Source organism: Chelonoidis abingdonii, chromosome 7, assembly GCF_003597395.2.
Source record: "Chelonoidis abingdonii isolate Lonesome George chromosome 7, CheloAbing_2.0, whole genome shotgun sequence".
Classification (NCBI taxonomy): Eukaryota; Metazoa; Chordata; order Testudines; family Testudinidae; genus Chelonoidis; species Chelonoidis abingdonii.
Genome location: NC_133775.1, coordinates 4,110,825 through 4,133,540, shown reverse-complemented (window position 1 = coordinate 4,133,540; position 22,716 = coordinate 4,110,825). Strand labels below are relative to the sequence as shown.

Sequence of the window (22,716 nt, the reverse complement as noted above, 5' to 3'; positions counted from 1 at the left end):
GCTCTAGCCCCAGCAGTGGGCAGGAGGTGTTTGTCTTCTCTGGCAGCTCCAGCCCAACTGAGCTGCAGGACCCGCCTTTTATACTTCCCGTCACACCCCTTTGCTTCTGATGGGAGGTGGGGCTGGGCTGGGCTGGCTTCACCCACCAGGGGAGTGTAGTGCTCCCTTGGGTTCAGAGGGAGGCCATTCTGCCTCACTATACTCCTGAACAAACTGTGTTTTTTTTAAAAAACTCTGACTGTGCCTGTTGTCATATCTTGCCTGATCCCAACTCCTACTTTCTCTCATTCAGAAACTATTTGCTTCTATGTCTCAGGGGTGAAAATATTTTCAGTGTGTTAAAAACTCAATGGTCAGTTCTTGGCTAAGTATATCAAGCTCCCAAACAAATTCACTGAGTATCATGTTGCTTATGCAAAAGTACACTCAGTACTCAGAACTATTTAGATATTTCTAAGTTTCATTAACCAAAATAAAATAGAGGTAAATAAGTTAAAAAAGTAAACTACTAATGAATATGACAGCATTACTATTTATTGAATTAATTTCAACACAAAGAGTTCAACATGGGCAAACGGATAACAACTCAAAACAATAAATCAAAGTTTGATCACAAGTGGTAAATGTATCTAACTCCATTTTATATTATTCTGGGAGGGTGATTCGCATACTGATATGGTTCCTTTAATATGTGCCATTATTATATTCCAAGTCAGTTGTATTCCAATCAACAAACAGAAGGACCATTTGTAACAGTTCAACCAGAAGTAATTCTGAAGTCAGAAATTTAGAATTTAAATACTCATAATCCAACAACCACACAATGATTAGTCATAGCAATATTGCTCTCTGACACATGCAAATCTATTAATGTAACAATAACCCCAAATATGCAGAATGATTCCAAGCTGCTTCTTGTGTCTCCTGAAGCTCACCAGAAAGTATATTCACAATTACTTTGTAACACTCAACTACAGCCACTTGTCCTTGTTTTTCTTGTAGATAGCTAAAGTAGTGAAGGGTCCAAGGCAAACAAAAGTTTATGCAATCCCGGCCTAAACCGAGTATGCAAAAAACTGACTAAGAACATGTTATCGGCAATTCCAATCTTGCCTTATAAACTTTATAGAAATTAGTGTTGTAATAAAAGCTCATAAAGCAAATTATTGTAACAGGATCCACTTATGGGCACTGCTAAGCTATATGCCTCAGTATGTTACTGTGTCAAATGTTACCTTGTAATAATTTCAGAAACCAGTGGTGAAGATTATCGCTCCCATTTGGAAGAGCCTAGGATATTTCCCAAACAGTTACAGCTGGGGAAGTCAGGTACAGGCAGGTAAAGTGACCTGTCTGAAGGCGTGCAAGAGAGCTGATGGCAGAACTATGATTAGGCGTTGGGAGTCCCTGTCTCCCAGCCCCATACTTTGTTCACTTGGGCTGTTCAATCTGAGCCCTGAAATTGGCAGGGGCTCCTCGTGACATCTATGCCATGGACACACCTTCACCTCCAACGCGAGCAAGGGTTTGATTTGCTATAGGGCGGCAGTAGGCAGAGCTCACAGTGACTGAACGCACGTGATTTATAAAGCAGACGCTGTTGGGAACTGGAACGTTCCAACTCTCCTAGGATGTGTGAAGAAGGGCAGAAAGGCACTGAAGCTTGCAGCCCTGCTGCAAGAGGACCTAGGCTGAGCACAGACCATGACGGAATATATTAAATAATATCAGCTGTGCATGAGCTGGGGGGGAGGGTCTCAGGAAGAAGAGTAACACAGATGAAGGAGGAGCCACAAAGACAGAGGACTTTTTGAACCAAGCAACCCAGCTGGTGAGCAAACTGACTGCTCTATTTAGAGCAAAACTCATTTTGACCTATGGCAAAGTCTTCTACTGAAGGAGAGCTTAGGGTCTGGGTACTAAACAACAAACAATGCAGAACCATAGCACAAATTACAACCTAGGTGCAGAGCACCCTCCACATTCCTGCTGATGTCTAGGAAAAGAGAAGGAGCTCAGCACTTTGCAGGACTGAGCCCAAGAAGTAAGCAGCTTTTCAAATTGCACCATTAATTGTCAGCTTAGCATACAAGGTTCTGGCCTCACAAACGACTTCTAAATAAATTAATCCCCGACTTCCAGTGCTCCTTTGAGCTCAGTGAACATAAAAAGACACGGTCCATCTGAAGATATCTTACCCAGTGATGCAAGTAACACCACTGATCATTGTAACAGACAGATCAGAGAAAAATCAAAGGCTCTCTCTTTTTTCAGCCTGTTTACTCTACATTTGACAGCATTTCACGTATGGTAAGCTTTGCGGATACCCCTAGTTATTCAGTTAGGAACCTTTCCCATTTTCGTATTGAGCTCCCTCCCCTCCCCACACACAATGTGGCTGTGACAAGTGAAGTACTTGAAAAACTTCAGCTCAGGTCTTGCCTAAGACCAGAAGAAAATACGTTATTTTTTTCCGCTAACCGAGCTTGATCTTGATGGAAAAGCCCACTCTGCACCTGCATAGACACAGTGCAACTGCTTTCGCATCATTTTACCTTGTGAAGTTACAGCTGAAGCAGGATCCTAAAATTGAACTAAACGTGTTGAACTGTGTCCACATGGGCATTAAGTGTTTTGTGTATTTGTGATTTGGTGGTGGTGGTGGTGGTAGTAAGAGGGTTTTCATTCAAGTTAAACCAGCTCCTTTTCCTAGTTTGAGTGAAGACGACTAGATTTGAAAGTGACAGTGTCCTTTAAAACGTTCACTCCGCTGAGAGACTGCATCACAGAATAAAAGGTGCTAGATATGTTTGAAAAATCTCCCCTCTAAGGTCATACAAAGAGGCAAGTGATTTCAGAATTCAGTTGCAGACAATTCAGTAAATCCGTATTATTAAATAGAATAAAAACAACAACTAAGCTTTTTAAAAAAATAAGTCCTATTAGAACACAAATAATCAGTATTTCTAAAGAGCAGCCTGGATTTCCCAGCCTCACAGGCACCCGAACTTTGCCCAACTGAAGGGCAAATGGTAACTTACTAGGAGCCAGAGGAATCCAGTCCTATTAGCTAGAACACGGAACAGACTGCAGCCACCTTCCTCTACAAGATGGGGCCAGACCACAAACCCCAGCTTGCAATACTCCATCTTGATCCAAGAGGGAGGCGTCTAGACTGAGATGGAGCATACAGGCCGGATTAACTTTTTGCGGGCCCGGCTCCAAACATTTGTGGGCTCCTCTGAGGGCAATGGAACATAGCACAGGAAGGTCAGTCCTTGGAGCAAGGGGCTGGCTGGGGCAATGGGGGATGGCACGGCAGGGGCAGCCATGCTCCGCACAGTGCAAGGGCACTGTTTACAAACTGGCAGTCGCTAGACGCACACTGGCCTGCCCAGCCCTGTGGTGTCAGCGTGCCCCTTCCCCGTGGGGGTGGGTCCATACAGTACCACACAGCCCCCCCACCAGCACCCCTTGGAACCACTATGCCCAGCACCCACCCCCCGCACAAATGCACAGCATCCTGACCACCACCTCTGCCCAGCACCCCCCTGCCCTCAGCCCCACCACAACTGCCCAGTACCCAATACCAACCACCCACTGTCCAGCACCCCAACACACACGTCAATCCCACTGCTCAGGACCCTTCCCCACAGCCCCACCCAACACCCCCCCAACAGACCCCCACTGCCTAGCACCCCAAAATACACAAAACTCCCTCACTGCCCAGCACCTCCCACCACCTCACATCCCAGTATCCCCCCCACAGACCCACTCCCCCACACCCTGCCCCCAAGACCCTGCTGAGCCAGTGCAGAGCAGGGATCATCCCCTCCCAGCACAGTGCAAGGGGGCAGGACCACTGAAGCTCAGGTGCACAGAGCGGCCCCTGTCTCCTGGGGCCCCACCCAGCCCTACCCACTTGGCACTGATGGTGCTTGTGGTGGAGGAGGCATTTCCTTGCATGGGGGAGGGGAGAGGGAGCCTCCAACTCCCCAAGACAGTCACCTGCTGTGACGGGGGCAGAGAGGATCCCTCAGTGGGCCGAGAGGAGTGAGCGGTGGGGGGAGGGGGAGGAAGAGAGAAGTCAGCTGCTCCAGGCACAGCAAAAGTGGAGCAGGCTGTGCCAGGCTGGGACCCCAGCACCATGGTGCCATTGTAAACCCAGTACTCATTCATGTGGGATCTGCCACCGCTGAACTGTCACATACCCCTTCATAACTGCTATGGAGGATGCGGGCGTCTGTGAGCGGCACTCTGTTCATTCCCTGCCCCACACTCGGAACCGTGTTACTCAGCAGTACACACTTCTCTGGACAACTCCTTGCAGCTCTAGCCATTTGAATCTCTCTGCTGGAGGAGCTGCAAAGTAGGCTTTCTGCTCCTCCGAGTATCGTTCCTTCACTTCAATGATGTCCCTATAGCTCCAGTCCCGCCAGTGGAAATTGAATTTCTCCAGCAGCTCTATTCGCTTCTCCTCCGAGGCCACACAATCAACAGGGGCAACCTGCTCTAGGAATGGCACCTGAACATCTGGGAATATGAGGAGACCTCGGATAGCAAACCAGCCTCCGTACCGGGGATGGATACAAACACCATAGATCTTCTGAAAAGAAGAAAGAGGACTGGTATGAGGCTCTATATCTAAGGGTTGGCCTTGTCGCTAGCAGTGCCTAGTCTCTGGGCCTTTGAGAGAACCTCTAATGCACATGGCCAAGTGATGCAGTGCTGTCCAAGAAGAAAGAGGAATTCTCTCCTGACTTTAGACTCCGAAACATTATTATACTAGATTCCCCTTATTTGGTTCATACACCTGCATGCACATGCACCCCTCTCCCTCACACCTCCAAATATGATGTGCTGAAAGGGGGATCTCAGGAGCCTCTTGTTAAAATTCCAAAATAAAAACTGAACACAAGTTTTCCCTGAGTAAAGATTGCAGGATTTGGCCCAGAGAAATGGAAAAGGCCTATTTGGTTCTCTAGCCTATTTCGCCTGTCCTCAGCCAGGATTTTTCCCTATGCTACATTTGCCTGTGCTTTTGTCTAGGCTAGATTTAGATGTCCCAGGCAATTGGTCTTCCATCTCTTCCCTTAGAAGTTAATAAATCTCATTGATCAGGACATTTCCCCTCCTATTTAGCCTACATTTTCCTCTGCTCAGTTTCATCTCTCCTCACCTAGTTATGCCCATTGTACCACTTCAAAGAATTCCCGACTCCTTGGCAGACACACTTCAAATAACTGTCACATTTATACCTCATGAGTTCCCTGAAGACGGAATCAGTGAACCAACAAAAGTTTTACATTCAGTTGTTCCCAAGGGACTCTTAGGCTACGGTTTGTAGCTCACCTTTTCTCCCCAGGGATCACACCTCACATCCTTCCTCTGGTAGTAATATGCTGCTCCAGCCACATGGGCAGCTGTCTGGGCCAGAAACTTGGGCTTCCGGTTTGGCAGGATCTCATAATCATAAATGATGTCCACCCTCTGGTCAGGGAGACTCTGGAGGAAGAAAAGCATCAGCTCAGAAGTACTGAAAGAAGTGTTGGCTACAGGCACATTGGACGTATGGGGAATGGGTTTGAAGCTCCCTCCCTCAGCTGGCTACTGAACTCCCTCTTTCTAATCAATGGGCTTGCAGGATCAGGCCCTGTTCCATACATGACTTCTGAGTGATCCGTAGTTTCCAGATACTAAGCGCCTTGACCCTACAGTGAAAGGTGCATTATGAATGAGTTTCATCCCCTTATAAGGGAGTTTTTTGGCATGTTCCTCCTCTCTTTCTTTCCCAAGATAGAACTCAGTACATCTAGTGGACACTGGAGAACTGGGAAACTTCTGATTTATTTTAATGAAAAGATATCTGTGTCTCGGTTTCCCCTCTGACCTTGTATTGTAACCAGCCAGCATGATGGGATTAATGTCTTCTTTAAAACAGGACAAGCAACGCAGTAATGGGTGGGGGGACATCACATAAGCACGAGTGAACTATCAACCTGTGAACTGAGCTATAGAATCAGAATACTCAAAGACTGTATTAGCTTTATAAATACATACTTGCATGGACTGGTTTTTCCTATAGGAACTAAAATCACTGGAGTTTCCTACAAGAACTAAAATTACTGGAGGGTAATGAATGCAAATCCTCGGACAGGGAAATAAATCTAGAGAGGCTCCACTCACCTGGGGAATAGCATATCCTGGTTTAACTGATTGAAGTTGGCTACCAAACAAAGACATGAGAATTGTATAATATGACTAGCCTGAAGGGTCACTGATTACATCCAAGAACTGACATGTGACAAAGGACAGATCCTGCAGAAAGGTTTGAACTTAGTACTTCGAAACCTAGCAAGGTCTTACGTGGTAGATACCTGGTAAGCATGTGTACAAGCCATTTGTTCTATCATATATTTTCTCTGTAATGCTTTTCTTATGATCAACTACTGTACTTGACTGAGGCTGGCTGGTCACTGATTAAGACAGTCATTGCCCTCAGAGAACAGGTCTGCAGGTGCTGGACTAAAGTCAGACTTGCTAAGGTGATCACAGTGAATTGCAGGCAGAACTACAACCCAAATCCCTGGGTTCACCTGAAAGGAAGTCAGCTCCCGCAAGGGAGATGCTAACCACCCAGAAATGGAGGATTAAGGAGACACAAGGATTACACAGTAAGCTTTGCAGTCTTCCAGCACTGTATCACTGAATTACATTTAAAGATACCAGTGAACAGCCAGTGCAGTCTGATTAATGGAGATATTGGGCTTGGCTACACTGGAGAGTTGCAGCGCTGCAAACCCACCACCAGCGCTACAACTTACTCACTGTCCACACTTGCAAGGCACATACAGCGCTGCATCTCCCCGATTGCAGCGCTCGCTGTACTCCTGCTCTGCTTGGGGTATAAGGACTGCAGCGCTGGTGATGCAGCGCTGCTCCGCCAGTGTGACCACCAAAAGCGCTGTAATTGGCCTCCGGGGTATTAGGAGGTATCCAAGAATGCCTGTTCAGCCACTCTGCTCATCAGTTCACACTCTACTGCCCTGGCCTCAGGTGAACCGCCCTTTAAATGCTCCGGGAATTTTAAAAATCCCCTTCCTGTTTGCTCAGCCAGGTGTGGAGTGCAATCAATCAGTGAATCTTTCCAGGTGACCATGCCTCCACGTGCCAAACGAGCCCCAGCATGGAGCAATGCCGAATTGATGGACCTCATCAGTGTTTTTGGTGAGGAAGTTGTGCAGTCACAGCTGTGCTCCAGCCGTAGGAATTACGATACCTATGGGCAGATATCAAAGGCCATGATGGAAAGGGGCCATGACTGGGACGTGGTGCAGTGCAGGGTTAAAGTAAAGGAGCTGCGGAGTGCCTATTGCAAAGCCCACGAGGGAAACCGCCGCTCAGGTGCTGCCCCCATGACCTGCCGTTTTTACAAGGAGATTGGACGCGATACTTGGGGGTGACCCCACTGCCAATCAGAGGACCACGATGGACAGTTCAAAGCAGGGGAGAGGAGAGGGAGGTGGAGGGGGGGAGGAAACCGAGAGTGAGGTACTGGGGTGGGGGGAGACACCCTGGACCCCAGGAGTCAGGCCCCAACACAAACACAAGCAAACCATGCAGCAGCCAGAGCTCTTCTCAAGCCAGGAGGAAGCTAGCCAGTCGCAGCAGCTGGAACTTGTTGGTGAAGAAGAAGCAGAGGAGCGGGTTCCCGGTAAGCAGCTTTTATTTTCAGGATGGAAATGTTCGGGAGAGGAGGGGGGGTTATGGCTGCATGCATGCATGCCTAGATGTGGAATAGCCCATTGATGTGGTCTATCACGTCACAGTAATTGGCCTTGGTAATCTCTTCAAAAGTTTCTGCCAGAGCGCATGGGCAATGCGCTTGCGCAAGTTTATAGGGAGAGCCACTGTGGTCCTTGTCCCAGTCAGGCTAACGCGTCCGCGGCCACTGTGCCGCGAGGGTGGGGGGACCATTGCTGCACACAGGCAAGCTGCATAGGGGCCAGGGCGGAATCTGCATTGCTGTAGAAGACCCTCCCTTGCTTCCCAGGTAACCCGCCAGCAGTGAGATATCTTCCAGGATTAACTCCTGTGGAAGAAAATGTAGGGATAGTGTTCAGTGCATGTCCCCCGCAGCTCTCTGCTTTCCCCAACACAGAAACCCCAGTGCAGCCCTCAACCAATCAGTTCCCCTTCCCAGGTGACCGCGGCAGAAGATGGCTTCCAGGATTAATTAACTCCTGCACTCATTACCCCTTACTCATCACCATGTCTTCGCTGCTGTGGGCTCTCTGTGCTGTGTTTGGTATGTGGAAATTATGCAAAAGTGCAGACTGTGAAACTCCTTCACTGTGATTATACACAATGCTGCCTTTCTGTTAAATGTTTCATTTTTGTCTTTTCTTCTAATAACAGTGTCCTTGACTACTGCTAGAAATGGACTGGCCTTATCACAGACTGCTGAAAAGCTACAAAACCTGAGGAAAAGCCACGAAAAAGCAAAGAAGATACTGGTGAAAGCAGTTATGAATCAGTCTGCCAGAGAGAGTAAGAAGCTGCAGGACTGGAGAGAGAAAATGCAGCACTGGAGGGAAAGAGAAAAGGAGAAAGGAATTGGCTAGAAGAAAAGCACAAAGCAGCTGATAAGCCTCCTGGCATGCCAAACGGACTGTATCCAGTCACTCGTAGCCATGCAGGCAGAGCACCACCGTAATGTCACCCCTCCCCCCGTCATCCAAAGCTCTGTCTCTTGTGCCCCAATGTCAGCTCAAAACCCCTTCTCCAGCATCCAGGTTCTTTACCACCACCACCAGCTGCCCCCAACACCTGTACATTCACCCACCAGTCCGAGAACTACGACCCTTACCCTCTGCACTCAATCCCCCACACCATGCAGCATTTCATCCTGAAGTGCAGCAGTTATTGCACACAGCACTCCAGGCAGCACATATTCAAACCTCTGACTGTACAGTTCACCACCCTACCCCTGCCCTTTTACTTACTTTTCTTTTCAATAAATAATTCTTGGCTTTTAAAACAGTTTTTATTATTGCAGAAAGTGAAAGATACTGTATACCCCAAGGAAAAAACAGGCACTGCAAATCATTGTAACCATTGCACTTTCACTCCCATGCAAGGCACCAAACATTACTGTTGGCTTTCAGCCTCAAATTCCTCCCTCAAGGCATCCCTAATTCCTGTAGCCTTTGCTGGGCCTCTCTAGTAGCCCTGCTCTCTGGCTGTGCAAATTCAGCCTCCAGGAGTTGAACCTCGGAGGTCCATTCCTGACTGAATGTTTCACCCTTCCCTTCACAATATTATGGAGGGTACAGCATGCGGATATAACCGCAGGGATGCTGCTGTCCCCAAGTCTAGCTTTCCCATAAAGAGAACCAGCGCCCTTTTAAACGGCCAAAAGCACACTCCACAGTCATTCAGCACCGGCTCAGCCTGTAGTTGAACTGGTCCTTGCTCCTGTCAACTTCCCTGTATACGGTTTTCATGAGCCAAGGCATTAACGGGTAAGCGGGTCTCCAAGGATCACAATGGGCATTTCAACTTCCCCTACTGTGATCTTCCGGTCTGGGAAAAAGTCCCAGCCTGCAGCTTCCTAAACAGGCCACTGTTCCGAAAGATGCGTGCATCATGCACCTTTCAGGCCAGCCTGTGTAAATGTGTAATGAAATGCCCACGGTGATCCACAAGCGCCTGGAGAACCATAGAGAAATACCCTTCCAATTAATGTACTCGGATGCTAGGTGGGGTGGTGCCAGAATAGGAATATGCGTCCCATCTATCGCCCTCCACAGTTAGGGAAACCCATTTGTGCAAACCCATCAGAATGTCCTGCACATGTTCCCAGAGTCACGGTTCTTATTAGTAGGATGTGATTAATGGCCTGCAAACTTGCATCAACACGATTCCAACGGTGACTTTCCCACTCCAAACTGGTTGCCGACCGATTGGTAGCTGTCTGGAGTTGCCAGCTTCCAGATTGCAATAGCCACCGCTTCTCCACTGGCAGGGCAGCTCTCATCTCGTGTGTCCTTGCGCTGCAGGGTGGGGGCGAGCTCCTCACACAGTCCCATAAAAGTGGCTTTTCTCATCCGAAAGTTCTGCAGCCTGCTGCTCGTCATCCCAGACTTCCATGACGATGTGATCCCACCACTCAGTGCTTGTTTCCCAAGCCCAAAAGCGGCGTTCCACGGTGCTGAGCATGTCCGTTACTGTCACAAGCAATTTAGAGTGTCACACGCGTCAGGAGACTCGTATCATCGTCGACTCCTCACTGTCACTTTGGAGCTGAAGGAATAGCTCAACTGCCAAACGTGATGTGCTGGCGACACTATCAGCAAAGTCCTCAGCAGCTCGGGCTCCATTTCCCACAGAAATCGTGCTGCACAGAAACCGTTGGGAGACTCACAATGGCACCAAATGTGGACGGAAAAACTCTGACTGCTGGGATGTGAAGCGATGCACCACGGGGCGTTGCGACAGGAAGCGGAATGACCCGCACCCTTCCATCCCCTTCCCACAACACACGGTGCCAAAATGGGACGAGGTGCTCTGTGGGATAGCTGCCCACAATGCACCACTCCCAACAGCGCTGGAAATGCTGCAAATGTGGCCACATTGCAGCGCTGGTAGCTGTCAGTGTGGCCACACTGCAGCGCTGTCCCTGCACAGCTGTCTTCCCATTGGCCACAGTTTCCGGGGCAGGGGCAATGTTTGGAGCCCCCTGGCTGCCCCTGCACGTAGGAGCCGGAGTAGGGACATGCCGCTGCTTCCGGGAACAGTGTGGAGCAGCTCCCAACCCCGCTCCCTGGCTGGAGCACCGGAGTGGGACAAGCCCCAGACTCCACTCCCCAGCAGGAGCTCGAGGGCTGAATTAAAATGGCTGGTGGACTGGATCTGGCCCGCGGGCCGTAGTTTGTCCACCCCTGATTTACAGTGTCTCGATTCGAGTTTGCAGTGGTCACAGAAGTAGAAATAAAGGCTCTGATGACCTCTGTCAGCAAGCTCCCTTCTGTATTTAGTGAGATATTTAGTTATATACATGCTTGCATGATCTGTTCAGCAGGACAATCTCCTCTAAGGGTTTGTTCCAAAGTTCAGTGCAGTTGGTGGCAGTGGTGGATTAGTCACTGAGAAGACAGGGCCTGTGCCCAGGGGCCCTGGAAAGAAGCCCAGAGCCCTGGCTACCAGGCAGGTGAATGCCCCCTTGCCTCAACCCCACTGAGCAGCAGGGGGACATCCCCATGCCCTGACCACTCCCCAGCAGCAGGGCAGGGGAAGACCCCATGCCCAGACCCCGTCCCAAACTACAGGATGGGGCAAACCCCCCCAGTGGCCCCCATGTGTCCCTAGCAGAAACAGTGGGGTAGGGAACCCCCCACCCCCAGCAGCCTCCACCACACCCATCCCTGGCAGAAGCTGCGGGACAGCAGAGCAAGCCCCCACAACCAACCCCGCTCTCAGGCAGAAGCGCCAGGTGGGTGGGGTGGGAGAAGCCCCAACACCCCGACCCTAGTCCCCCACAAAAGCACAGGGGCTGGTAGGGGAAGCTCCAGGACCCGGACCCCCACTGCGGCCCTAGGACTGGAGCCACTGTGATCCCGGGGCCATGGCACAGGGACAGAGCTTCTCTGGTCTTGGGGCCGTACTGCAGGGGAGGAGGCAGAAAGGAGCAAAAGGGGTTGTGGGTTACAGGGGAGAGGGTGGAATGGGGGAGACCCTGGGTGGAACAGGGGCATGCCCCGGGAAAGGAGCAGAAAAGGGTGTGGCTGTGGGGACCTCACTTGCTCTAGCTCAGGGCTCCAGGAAACCTTAATCCGCCTCTTGTCAGTGGAAAGACTTCCAACGGGCTTTGGATCAGGCCCCAAATGTCCTGTTGGATTCTGGTACCACAAGGGCATCCAGCCCCACGACTCAGCTCCAACACTGAGGTGCAGCCTCCACCAAAGCACAGATCAAGGCTTGTGTCAGTTGTCAGCCAAATCTTCCTCTCTCAGCCTCACAAAGCTCAAGGCAGGAGTCAGACATCTTTTGACTCATCACTCCTTCAGGTCCATTCCCCTTATGGTGGGGCAGACCCACATTGACCTTCTTTCTGTATGACCTGGCAAACACCATCACCCCAACCCCTGAACCCATCCAACAACAGCTTTGTGTTGTTACTCCATGCCCATAGAGCACCATGTACATACCAAGGGTACAATGATAAAAGAGGCTGCGTGTGAGAGAAAAGGAAATTGACACCCTGTTGGGTACTCTAACCGTGAGCATGGCAGCATGAATAATACCGTGCACTTACATGGCATCTTTCATCCGACGATCCCAAAGCACTTAAAAAAACCTCAGTCACAAACTCTCCACCCATAAAATAGGCCAATATCATTATTGCCATTTTACAGATTGAGAAACTGAGGCATGGAGAGGATAAGTGACTTCCCATGGTCACGAACACAGCCAGGAAACAGAAATAAACCCAAGGGTTCTGACTCCTAGTCTCCCACTCTAGCCACTAGGCCACACTCTCAATAGCAAGAGGACACTGTTTTCAAAGGTTCTTACCTCCTTCACAAGTGACAGATGATAAGAAACACACTGATCCACTGGGTCATTGATTTTCTTCAGCAGCTGTTTGTCCACAAAGGGTTTAAAGGCTCTGTCAAACATTGAGGGGGTGCTGAGGACAATGAATGCCAGTGTGTCCTCGGAGTATCGGAGATGAAAGGATGGCTGAAGAACAGCATTGTACCACTCAACCTTCAGCAAATAAAGACAAACATCCATTAGAAAAAAGACCCCTAGATTTTGTCCTACCATGCCTTCGCAGAATTTCATAACATGAAAGAGACTGTGGATATCTTCATATGTAATCAGGATGTGCAGCTTGCCCAGGCTACAGATTCCAGAATGCACTGCCTTCCATTCAAATCAAGAGGGAGCATTGCATGTCGGGGTTTACTGTCTATGGTCACCTCCACAGGAAAAAAAAACACAGGATGGCCTTATGTGGCACTGAGCCCTATACTGGCCAGTCCTGCCATAGAAATGGGTGCATTAAAAATCTCACTAGCCAGACCTGCCAATGCAAATCAGATCCTTGAAAGAAATGCCTGGTTATCATGTCTTCTCTGTTCCCCATCTCCCCACAGTTATTCATCACTCAAGACAAGGGTCCAGCAGCTTACCGCATCTGTATAATAAAATGATAATAATGCTTGGCCCTTCAGTAGCACTTTCCTTCTAAATATCTCAAAACGCTTTATAAGCATCAATTAATTCAGCCTCACAAGGTCCCCCACTGAGGCTGGTGAGCATCAGTATCACTATTTTATAGATAGGGAAACTGAGGCAGAGAAATTCAGCACGGAGCTGAAGAGTTCACAACCCATTTCTGCCTCAAGCCAGTTTACTAGAAATAATGAGAAATGCTTCTCTGACGTCATTCTCGCTAACACAGGGGGAGGCTGGATGGGGGTATTGTTAGTGACTGTGGAGCATATTTCTCAGCACTTCGCCATTCACACACTGAGACAGAGTTCATTCTGAGTGGAATCCACTGCCCCTCTCGATTCTCTCTTGGAGCCGTAGGTGGTCGACACTATCTGGGATTCTCTGACTGGTGTCCCCGGTGGATCCTTTATTTTGACCCAGTGATCTCACTCTTGTTCCTAGCTGGGTGTGGGATTTTTGTTATTGTTTTTTGTTATTTGTCCCCCATTGTTTGGTTGATCCTTGTTTTCTGTGGCCCATCCCTTTAGTTGAGGGGGTGGCCTTTTTTTTTTAAAAATCCCCAAAGGTCAAATAAGCATGCTCACATACAGCTGCCCTGCCCCTTGTGATTTCATAAGGGCCATGACAGGCTGCTGGTAAGAAATCGATACTTCTGTTCAATCAAGACAGGCCACATGCTTTACTTCTCCAGGCATAAACCGTTATTTGTGAAGGTAAATGACATGATGCTCCCAAGAGCACAATAATCCCTCAGTGGAACATTAAGTGCATCACACACATTATGATGCTCCCAGATTTCAAGAGTTACCTTCATGGCTGGATGGGTCATAATGCAGCCCAGCTGACAGTATTAGAAATGAGGGGGCAGATCAAGCCAAGAAGGCAGGGAGACATGAGCAGGAGAACAGAGACTCGGCCCCAGGAGTGCTAAGCACAGCCAGGTAATAACTCTAAAAATACTAGCATAATACACAAACAACGTATTATACAACCTGATTACACATAGCAAGTTTATTCTTTCATATAGGACCCTGTGACTCTATTAGCTTCCTGCAGTTTTGCCCCTTAGGAGGTCATAAAGGCCATGGCTAATATTTAAAAAGGAGGGTAGTGGTTTTAGAAACTGTAAGGTGCTAAGCAGCTTTAAACACGAGTGTAAGTGACTCTAATGAGAGTAGGAGGTACACAGCACCACACAGAATCAGGATCCAGAAAGAAAATTAAATTTACAGTAACTGAAAAATCAGCTGAAATATTTCAATCTAAAGATTGCTGATTTTACAGCTGAGATCAAGAAATAAGATGCCACTAGAAATATGAGAACTGTATCTTAAAGGAGCCACAATGCTACCATTCTTTCATTTGGTAGCTAGAGCGTTTTTTGTTCCCTGTTTCTTCCATTCACTCTGCTTCGTCTTTCTGTGGAAACGCGAAGGTATCAGATCCTGCTCCAAATGCTCGAAGAATCACTTCTAACAAGATCTTGTTTCCTTTGGGCCATTAGACCAGGATTGTATCCTGAGATTAGCTAGGAAAGGCCTCGGTATTTCATTTGCTACATATAAAGCTCTTGTTGTTCCAGAATTAACGTAGCCTACTACAAACGATCAAAAAAAAGTTCTTGCTTCCTCTGTTATATCAGGTCATAGCTGAGGTTATAATCCTGTACGGTGCTCTCAGGAATATCAGATCCAAAAGAGAAATTATGCTTTAATTTTTTATCCTGATAATTAACAATTAAAAACAAACAGAATAAGGGCAATTAACATCCCAGTAGTTCTTTTTCTATTGATCCAACATCTATCTGGGCTGGCTGAAATAATCAATATTTGATGTACGTTTTCAATGTTATTGTAGCCATGCTGGCCCCAGGATATGAGCAAGACAAGGTAGGTGAGGTAATATCTTTTACTGAACCAATTTCTGTTAGTGGAAAGTGTCACAGACCTTTTTTCAGGTCTGGAAAAGGAAGCCAGGGTATCACAACTAAATATAAAGTGGGATATTAAGCATAAGGGGTTAACACGTAACTCAGGAAACTACTTAAAATGAAGTAAAAACAATGAGTCGTCCTTGTGGCACCTTAGAGACGAACACATTTATTTGGCGATAAGCTTTCGTGGGATATAACCCACTTCTTCAGATGCATGAAGTGAAAAATACAGCAAGCATGTATAAATATACAGCACATGAAAAGATGGGAGTTGCCTTAAAATGACGTGGGCAATTAACAGCCTGAAGTTATAGGGCAAGGGAGGGTTGGTAGGTTACAGATTGTTGTAATGAGTCATGAAACCAGAGTCTGTGTGAGACCAGGACACACCAACTTAAAAACAGGACCGGCACCAGACCCTGAGACATGCAAAACCTGCAAACATATCTCTATTGCTCAAAAATACCTGCCATAACACACATTTCAAGATCCATGTGTCCTACATATGCCTATCTTACAACATGTGGTGTCCCTCATCCAGTGCATCAAATGCCCCCAACAACTACTATGTGGATGAAACAAGACAATCAATAACCTCTCAACCCCTGCCTGCGGGGAGGAGGCAGAGTGAGGGAAGCCAGCTTCAGCAGTGTTCCTGAGCATTTAATTTTGTAATGGGTAATGGAGATTGCTCTGAAATATCTAGTGTTCCATATTTAGGTTTTATATTTTAGAAAATAATTACAAACATGGAGGGGTGGTTAGGGAACGCAGCTGGCTGGTCCCGCACAGCAGGGGTCCATGCCCCCAGGCCCCTGCGGACCAGGTAACACATTGTGGACCGTAATAAATTGAGAACCACTGATCTGGAGTTACTATTGATTTCAATGGACTCAGGACTGACACCAGTAAAACAGAGATCAGTTTTGGTTTGGCCTTCGTTTAAGCCAGTGGCTCTCAACCCTTCCAGACGACTGTACCCCTTTCAGGAGTCTGATTTGTCTGGCGTACCCGCAAGTTTTACCTCACTTAAACTACTTGCTTACAAAAATCAGACAAACATACAAAAGCGTCACAACCACTATTACTGAAAAATTGCTTACTTTTTTATTTTTACCATACAACTCTAAAGTCTAGTGGAATATAAATATTGTACTTACATTTCAGCTTATAGTACATAGAGCAGTATAAACAAGTCAGTGTCTGTATGAAATTTTAGTTTGAACTGACTTTGCTAGTGCTTTTTACGTCGTCTGTTGTAAAACTAGGCAAGTATCTAGATGGGTTGATGTACCCCCGGAAGACCTCTGCGTACCCCAGGGTATGTGTAACCCCAATTGAGAACCACTGGTTTAAATAATTAGTTGGTCTGCACGTTATTATACAGTGTTGAAAAGAGGTTTCAGATGTTATTAGTCATGATCCAGTTTAACTACTAGCATAGAAATAACATGGAATGATGAATGCAGGACTTTGGAGCTGGGTTTCGGCTCCAGGCAAAAACCTGCAGCTCCACTGCTCCGGAGCTGCTCGCCGCTCCAGCTCCGCTCCAAAGTCCTAGATGAATGTATTCTTACTGTCCCTTAAGATTCTTTTTGAAGGACTATCTTTTTTAAATGCTATGTGGGGTTTTTCACCAGGGAAGAGCAATGGGGACCATCCCACACATAGACATCTTGTATGTTTGGGTTTTTACCACAATAAAATAAATAATAAAACAAAAATAATAATAATTAATAAATTAAAACTGCATTATTAGCCATGCAGTATGCGCCTCTGTATGTATCTGTAGGTTCCGATGTACAGATCATTACTCCTGGACAGGTGCCAAGGAAAAGGCTGTGGGGATCGGGACGGGTATGGATTTATTTTCTGTCAAAGGAAAGTCTCCAAGTTCCCTAGAAACACTGTGATATACCAGGTGCAATTTCCTGCATTCTGTCAGGCCCAGGACCTGCAAACATATGATGAGCTTTATCTACAGGAGCAGTCCCTCTGACCCTATAGAAAGAGTTATTTCTTCTGCTCAGTCCTAAAACACTGGTGAGGCGGCGCCATCTACTGTCTCTTCATTGCTATGGGCCCGCATCAGTACTCCCACAGACAGGCTCCAATGCCCACTGAGGATTCCTTCCATGGCTTTACTGAAAGCGGGACTGGGTCCGTGTTTAGTCATCCTACTGAAGCCAGTGCAAGCTAAGGACATGAAGGACCCTCTCAAGAGGCACTCAGCACATTTCAGGAGGTGCCCTTAAATCAGGGGTGGGCAAACTTTTTGGCCCAAGGACCACATTTGGGTATGGAAATTGTATGGCGGGTCATGAATGCTCATGAAACTGGGGGTTGGAGTACAGAAGGGGGTGAGGGCTCCAGCTGGGGGTGGGTGGGATCTTGGGTAGGGCCAGAAACGAGGAGTTCAGGTTGTGGGAGTAGGCTCTGGGCTGGGGCGGGGGGGCCCTCCAGCTGTGGGTGAGGGCTCTGAAGTGGGGCTGAGGATGAGGGGTGGGGGTGCAGGAGGGTTTAGAGGGTTGGAGGGGGATCAGGGTTGGAGCAGGCGGTTGGGATGCAGGAGGGGGCCAGGGTGCAGGCTCTGGGCAGCACTTACCTCAAGCAGATCCCAGAAGCAGCAGCAGCATGTCCCCTCTCTGGCTCATATGTGGAGGCACAGCCAGGCAGCTCTGTGTGCTGCCCTGTCAGCCAGGGCTGGCTCCGGGGACCAGGATTCCAAGCTGGTGCTTGGGGCGGCATTCTGCAAGGGGTGGCAGTCCCTGTTATTTTGCCCCCAAGCAGCGCACCAAATTGCCGCCCCGGGTGGCGGGGGCAGTCCGTGCGCCCCTAGGGCAGCAGGCGTGTTTCCACGGCAATTCAGCAGCAGCTTCTATGTTTAGATGTCCGGGGCGGCTTCAGCTAAACATAGAAGCTGCTGCCGAATTGCTGCCGCCTCAGAAACGTGCCTGCCGCCCTAAGGGTGCATGGACTGCCCCTGCCGCCTGCAGAAGCAATTCGGTGCACTGCTTGGGGCGAAGAAAACTGTAGAGCCGACTCTGCCGTCAGCAGGCGCCGCCCCTTCAGCTCCCATTGGTCATGGTTTCCAGCCAATGAGAGCTGCGGGGGCTGCGCTTGGGGCAGGAGCAGCATGCAGAGCCCCTTGGCTGCCCCTACCACAGGAGTCGGAGGGGGGACATGCCACTGCTTCTGGAAGTCACTAGCCATCACCTTCAGCCCTCAACTAAAACCTCTCCAGTGCATCATCAAAGATCTACAACCTATCCTGAAGGACGATCCCTCAGTCTCAGAGACCTTGGGAGACAGACTAGTCCTTGCTTTCAGACAGCCCCCCAACCTGAAGCAAATACTCACCAGCAACCACACAACAAAAACGCTAACCCAGGAACCTATCCTTGCAACAAAGCCTGTTGCCAATTCTGTCCACATGACATAATCATAGGACCTAATCACATCAGCCACGCCATCAGGGGCTTGTTCACCTGCACAATGTGATATATGCTATCATGTGCTAGCAATGCCCCTCTGCCATGTGCATTGGCCAAACTGGACAGTCTCTAAGCAAAAGAATAAATGGACACAAATCAGACGTCAAGAATTACAATATTCAAAAACCAGTCGGAGAATACTTCATTCTCCCTGGTCACTCGATTACAGACCTAAAAGTGGCAATTCTTCAACAAAAAACTTCAAAAACAGACTCATAGACTAAAGTCAGAAGGGACCATTATGATCACCTAGTCTGACCTCCTGCACAACGCAGGACACAGAATCTCACCCACCCACTCCTGTAAAAAACCTCTAACCTATGTCTGAGTTACTGATGTCCTCAAATCGTGGTGAGAAACTCCAGAACAGAAATTAATTTGCAAACTGGACACCATCAGATTAAGCCTAAATAAAGACTGGGAGTGGATGGGTCACTACACAAACTAAAAACTATTTCCCTGTGCTAATTTCCCCCCTACTGTTACTCACACCTTTTTGTTAACTGTTTGAAATAGGTCACCCTGATTACCACTACAAAAGTGCTTTTTCCTCCTGCTGATAATAGCTCACTTTAATTGACTTGTCTTGTTAGAGTTGTTAAGGCAACCCCCATCTTTTCATGTTCTCTGTGTGTGTATACACACACATTTTTCTACTTTATTTTCCACTTTATGCATCTGATGAAGTGGGTTTTGGCCCAAATAAATTTGTTAGTCTCTAAGGTGCCACAAGTAATCCTTGTTCTTTTTCCTAACAGATTGGTTTGCCAGCAGTCAACAATAGTCTTATTTGTCAGTCACCTAACTTCATCTCTCCTAAAATGTTAGTTTACAAAACAGCTTCATTTAAGAAATTCATCAGGAATCTCCCCATTGAAACTGAAGGTTTTCAGAATGTACGTACCTTGGCACATAATGACTTTGTCTCTCTGTGAAGATCAACATTCACTGACCTTGGCAGCAAATCTTAGTTTCACCTTTGCCTGGTTAATATTTAATTCTCAGGTCAATAAAAACTTTAATTCTACAGTAGTCAGTTACTTGACTATTGTCAATATTTAACTTTCAAGACAATACAGTTTGATGTTAATCTCAACAGAAGTCAATTATCTGTTTAATATCATTTTGTGCAGCTCATCTGTGAAGTCATGCAATCCCTTCTCACACTTTCCTCCACCTTTATCTCCCGCTCTTGATATTCTCCAGTCAACTTCTGATTTTTTCAGCTGCTAGCTTCCGTTTCTTTTCTTGTACTTTCAACAAGATTATGCCTTTCACAACATACATGAAGAATTTTTCCCTCCCACACGTTTTAAAAATTATACTTGGCCTTTCTCAGAAGCCCCCCAGTATCAACTGCCGCAAATAAAATGCTGTCCCATGATGCACTCTGAAGAACAACATGGCAGTTTTGGAAATAATGTGAAAGGATGGAGATGCAATACACTTTGGAGCTCTCAGACATCCTCCAGAGGACAGGGTGCTACTACACTACGGTAGGACTGATATCATTGGAAGTCAAAGGACCTACAGAGCTTTCAAGAAGCACCCAGCTTCTCACAGGATCAGGCCCTTTATAGAAAGGCACTTATGCCAGTTTTGAAGGAGACTGGGCACGTCACCTTCCCTGGTGGTGTAAACAGCATGACAACAAAAATAAGATGAAAATAATCAATGGGAATAAGTGAAGGGACAAAAAGCAGCAAGATATGGGGCAAACTCAGTTCATGTCTGGATGTCCTGGCCAACAAAATGTAATTCAGGAAGAGTTGCAGACTCAGGAATATACAAAGATGTCTGGGTGAGAAGCTACCACATGTTGCTCATCACTTCAGTGCCACCTTTTCCAGCACCTGGCCCTAGTGAAGAAGTAATTACACCATGTACTTTCCATACAGGGTCACCAACGTACTGTACTTCGGGATACAGACTGTGGGGGGGAGAGAGAGTGTGCGGGCCCACTGTGCCCCACTTGACTCAAAATGTTGTGAAGGCTAGGACTAAAACAGCGTTTAAAAGGGAACTAGATAAATTCATGGTGATTAAGTCCATAAATGGCTATTAGCCAGGACAGGTAAGGAATGGTGTCCCTAACCTCTGCTTGTCAGAGGATGGAGATGGATGGCACGAGAGAGCTCACTTGATCATTGCCTGTTAGGTTCACGCCTTGTGGGGCACCTGGCATTGACCACCGTCAGTAGACAGATACTGGGCTGGATGGACCTTTGGTCTGACCCAGTACAGCCGTTCTTATGTTCTAAAATCCCCTGGACAGCCACAGTTTTCCCACTGGCAACTGCCAATGACACCACCACGTCTGGAATATAACTGGGACCCTTCAGCCCAAAGCGCCTGTAGCACCAGGGAAAAGCCTGAGCTCACTGCTGGCCCCCATCACCACACAGCGTGTCCACCCGCTGCCCCACGAACAGAGCCGCGACGCCACATCTCGCACTGGCTGGTGTGGGGATGGAATGTCACAGTGCAGCTGCAAGACGTCACAGTGAGAGCTGCGTGATGTCACAGACCACGTGGCCACCACCCAGGCAGACTGGCGGCCGTAGCAGCCCCCTGCTCCAGTCACGCGGCTCATACCTTGAGGGGAGAAACCTCGAAGCCGAAGTCGCACAGGCAACCACGGACCCGCCTCTCCAGCGCAGCCACGCTTGACTCCATGCTGCCCATCGCGCAGGGGATCACGGGAGATGTAGTCTTCCGTCCGCCATGGCTGCGCGCGCGTAGTATCATGGGAAAGAGAGTCCTTCCCGCCCCCCGCGGCTGCACACGGGCAACGCTCGGCTCCTCCTGCTCCCACGCTATGGCCGCGCGCGGCGCGGGCAGACAGGCCTCATATCCCATCGTGCCCTGCGCCGAAGGGCAGCGGCGGAGCAAAGAGGGCTACGCCTCCCATGATACACCGCGCGCGGACGCGTCACCATGGCGGCTGGCCGCTCCCGTGGCGCCATGGCTGCTGGGAAGTGTAGTTCCGAGGCCGTTCCTATCTGGGCCCGGCAGCGCAGGGTGGACTCCATCCCCCAGCATCCCCCCGGGCAGGGCGGCGCGGCGACGGCGGCTGTGCATGTTTTGAAACCCTCGGAGGGAGAGAAGCGGCGCCCAGAGGGCGCGGGAGTCGCGCAGCAGGTCCGGGAGCCTGTGGCACTGGTAGTAGGGACCCTCTCCCCGCCCTGGGCCTCCCAGCTCGGCCCGAGCCCGGGATCGCTCTGGGACCCGAAACCCTCCGCTTCCGCCCTAGGCCTTGTTCCCACAGAGACGGCGGGGCCGACGCAGAGCTCCCCGCCCCGCCGGGGAGCTGAGCTCAGCGCGGAGCTCCCAGCCCCGCCCCCTGACCACGTGGCTCTGAGCGGGGCGGGGTTCAGGCCCCGGCGGAGCGGCGCTGCTGCTGCTGCTGTCGAGGGGCGGTGCTGGATTCGCTGAGGCTCCGGGGCAGGGGGGAGCCGGGGGGAGGGGCAGGGAGTCCCAGGGACGGTGTTGCAGGCACAGAAGAATAGCAGCAGGGGTCCGTGCCCGGAGTGCTCAGCGCCAATAAACACAGCGAGGTGGAGAAGCAGAACACAAGTTTATCTGGGATCCCAAAGCGGGGCTGGGAGACTTAGTACCCCTCAGATCCAGCCCAGCTAAACAAGCAGTCTGTCCCTTTAGATCCATGAGAACTTTTCTCGCTGACTAGCAAGCCCCCGTTTCCCCTCCCTCTTCTCTCCGGCTGCAGCATTCTTTTCTCACACACTTCTTTGTCTTCCCCTCCTCTCCTCCTCCTTCCTCCCCCTGTAGCAGTTACGTAAGCGCAGGTGCGTTAAGTACTCTTGGCCGCGGCAGCTCGTTAGTAAGTTTTCCTTCTGCAAGTTATCTTGTCCTTCTGCTAAAGGTGCACAGGCCTCATTATTTCTGCTTTAGACCAGTTAGAACTGTTGCAATTGATAACGGCTGTTACATGAGGCCTTTTAGGTCGATTAAAGTTTAAACATGGAAGGACTCTTGTTTGCTGAGGCCTAAAACCAGGAAGGCTCCATACCCTTGTGGCCTTCC

General features: G+C 48.8%; 2 protein-coding genes across 2 annotated transcripts in view; one reads left to right on the top strand and one right to left on the bottom strand.

Annotated features, from left to right (window-relative positions):
• Positions 1-512: 512 nt before the first annotated feature.
• Positions 513-21,410, bottom strand: MMACHC (metabolism of cobalamin associated C). Its single transcript, XM_075067565.1, has 4 exons — positions 21,268-21,410; positions 12,577-12,771; positions 5,353-5,505; positions 513-4,606 (listed from the first exon to the last, which is right to left on the bottom strand). The coding sequence occupies exons 1-4, from the start codon at positions 21,355-21,357 to the stop codon at positions 4,295-4,297; spliced, it is 750 nt and encodes a 249-aa protein (XP_074923666.1). The 5' UTR covers positions 21,358-21,410; the 3' UTR covers positions 513-4,294.
• Positions 21,411-21,720: 310 nt separating this feature from the next.
• The window catches only part of LOC116838957 (uncharacterized), a 19,576-nt gene continuing 18,580 nt past the window's right edge, over positions 21,721-22,716 (top strand). Inside the window, exon 1 of the mRNA XM_032804555.2 lies at positions 21,721-21,813. The gene's annotated coding sequence lies outside the window, so the exon portion shown is untranslated. The remainder of the gene's footprint in view (positions 21,814-22,716) is intronic.

Excerpts from the sequence above, each read along its gene's own strand:
- MMACHC (XM_075067565.1), bottom strand. The coding sequence starts at position 21,357 with ATGGGCAGCATGGAGTCAAGCGTGGCTGCGCTGGAGAGGCGGGTCCGT. Across the intron at positions 5,506-12,576 it reads ATCTGTCACTTGTGAAGGAG|AGTCTCCCTGACCAGAGGGT; the intron begins GTAAGAACCTTT and ends TTCTTCCTCCAG. Across the intron at positions 4,607-5,352 it reads GTGATCCCTGGGGAGAAAAG|AAGATCTATGGTGTTTGTAT; the intron begins GTGAGCTACAAA and ends TCTTCTTTTCAG.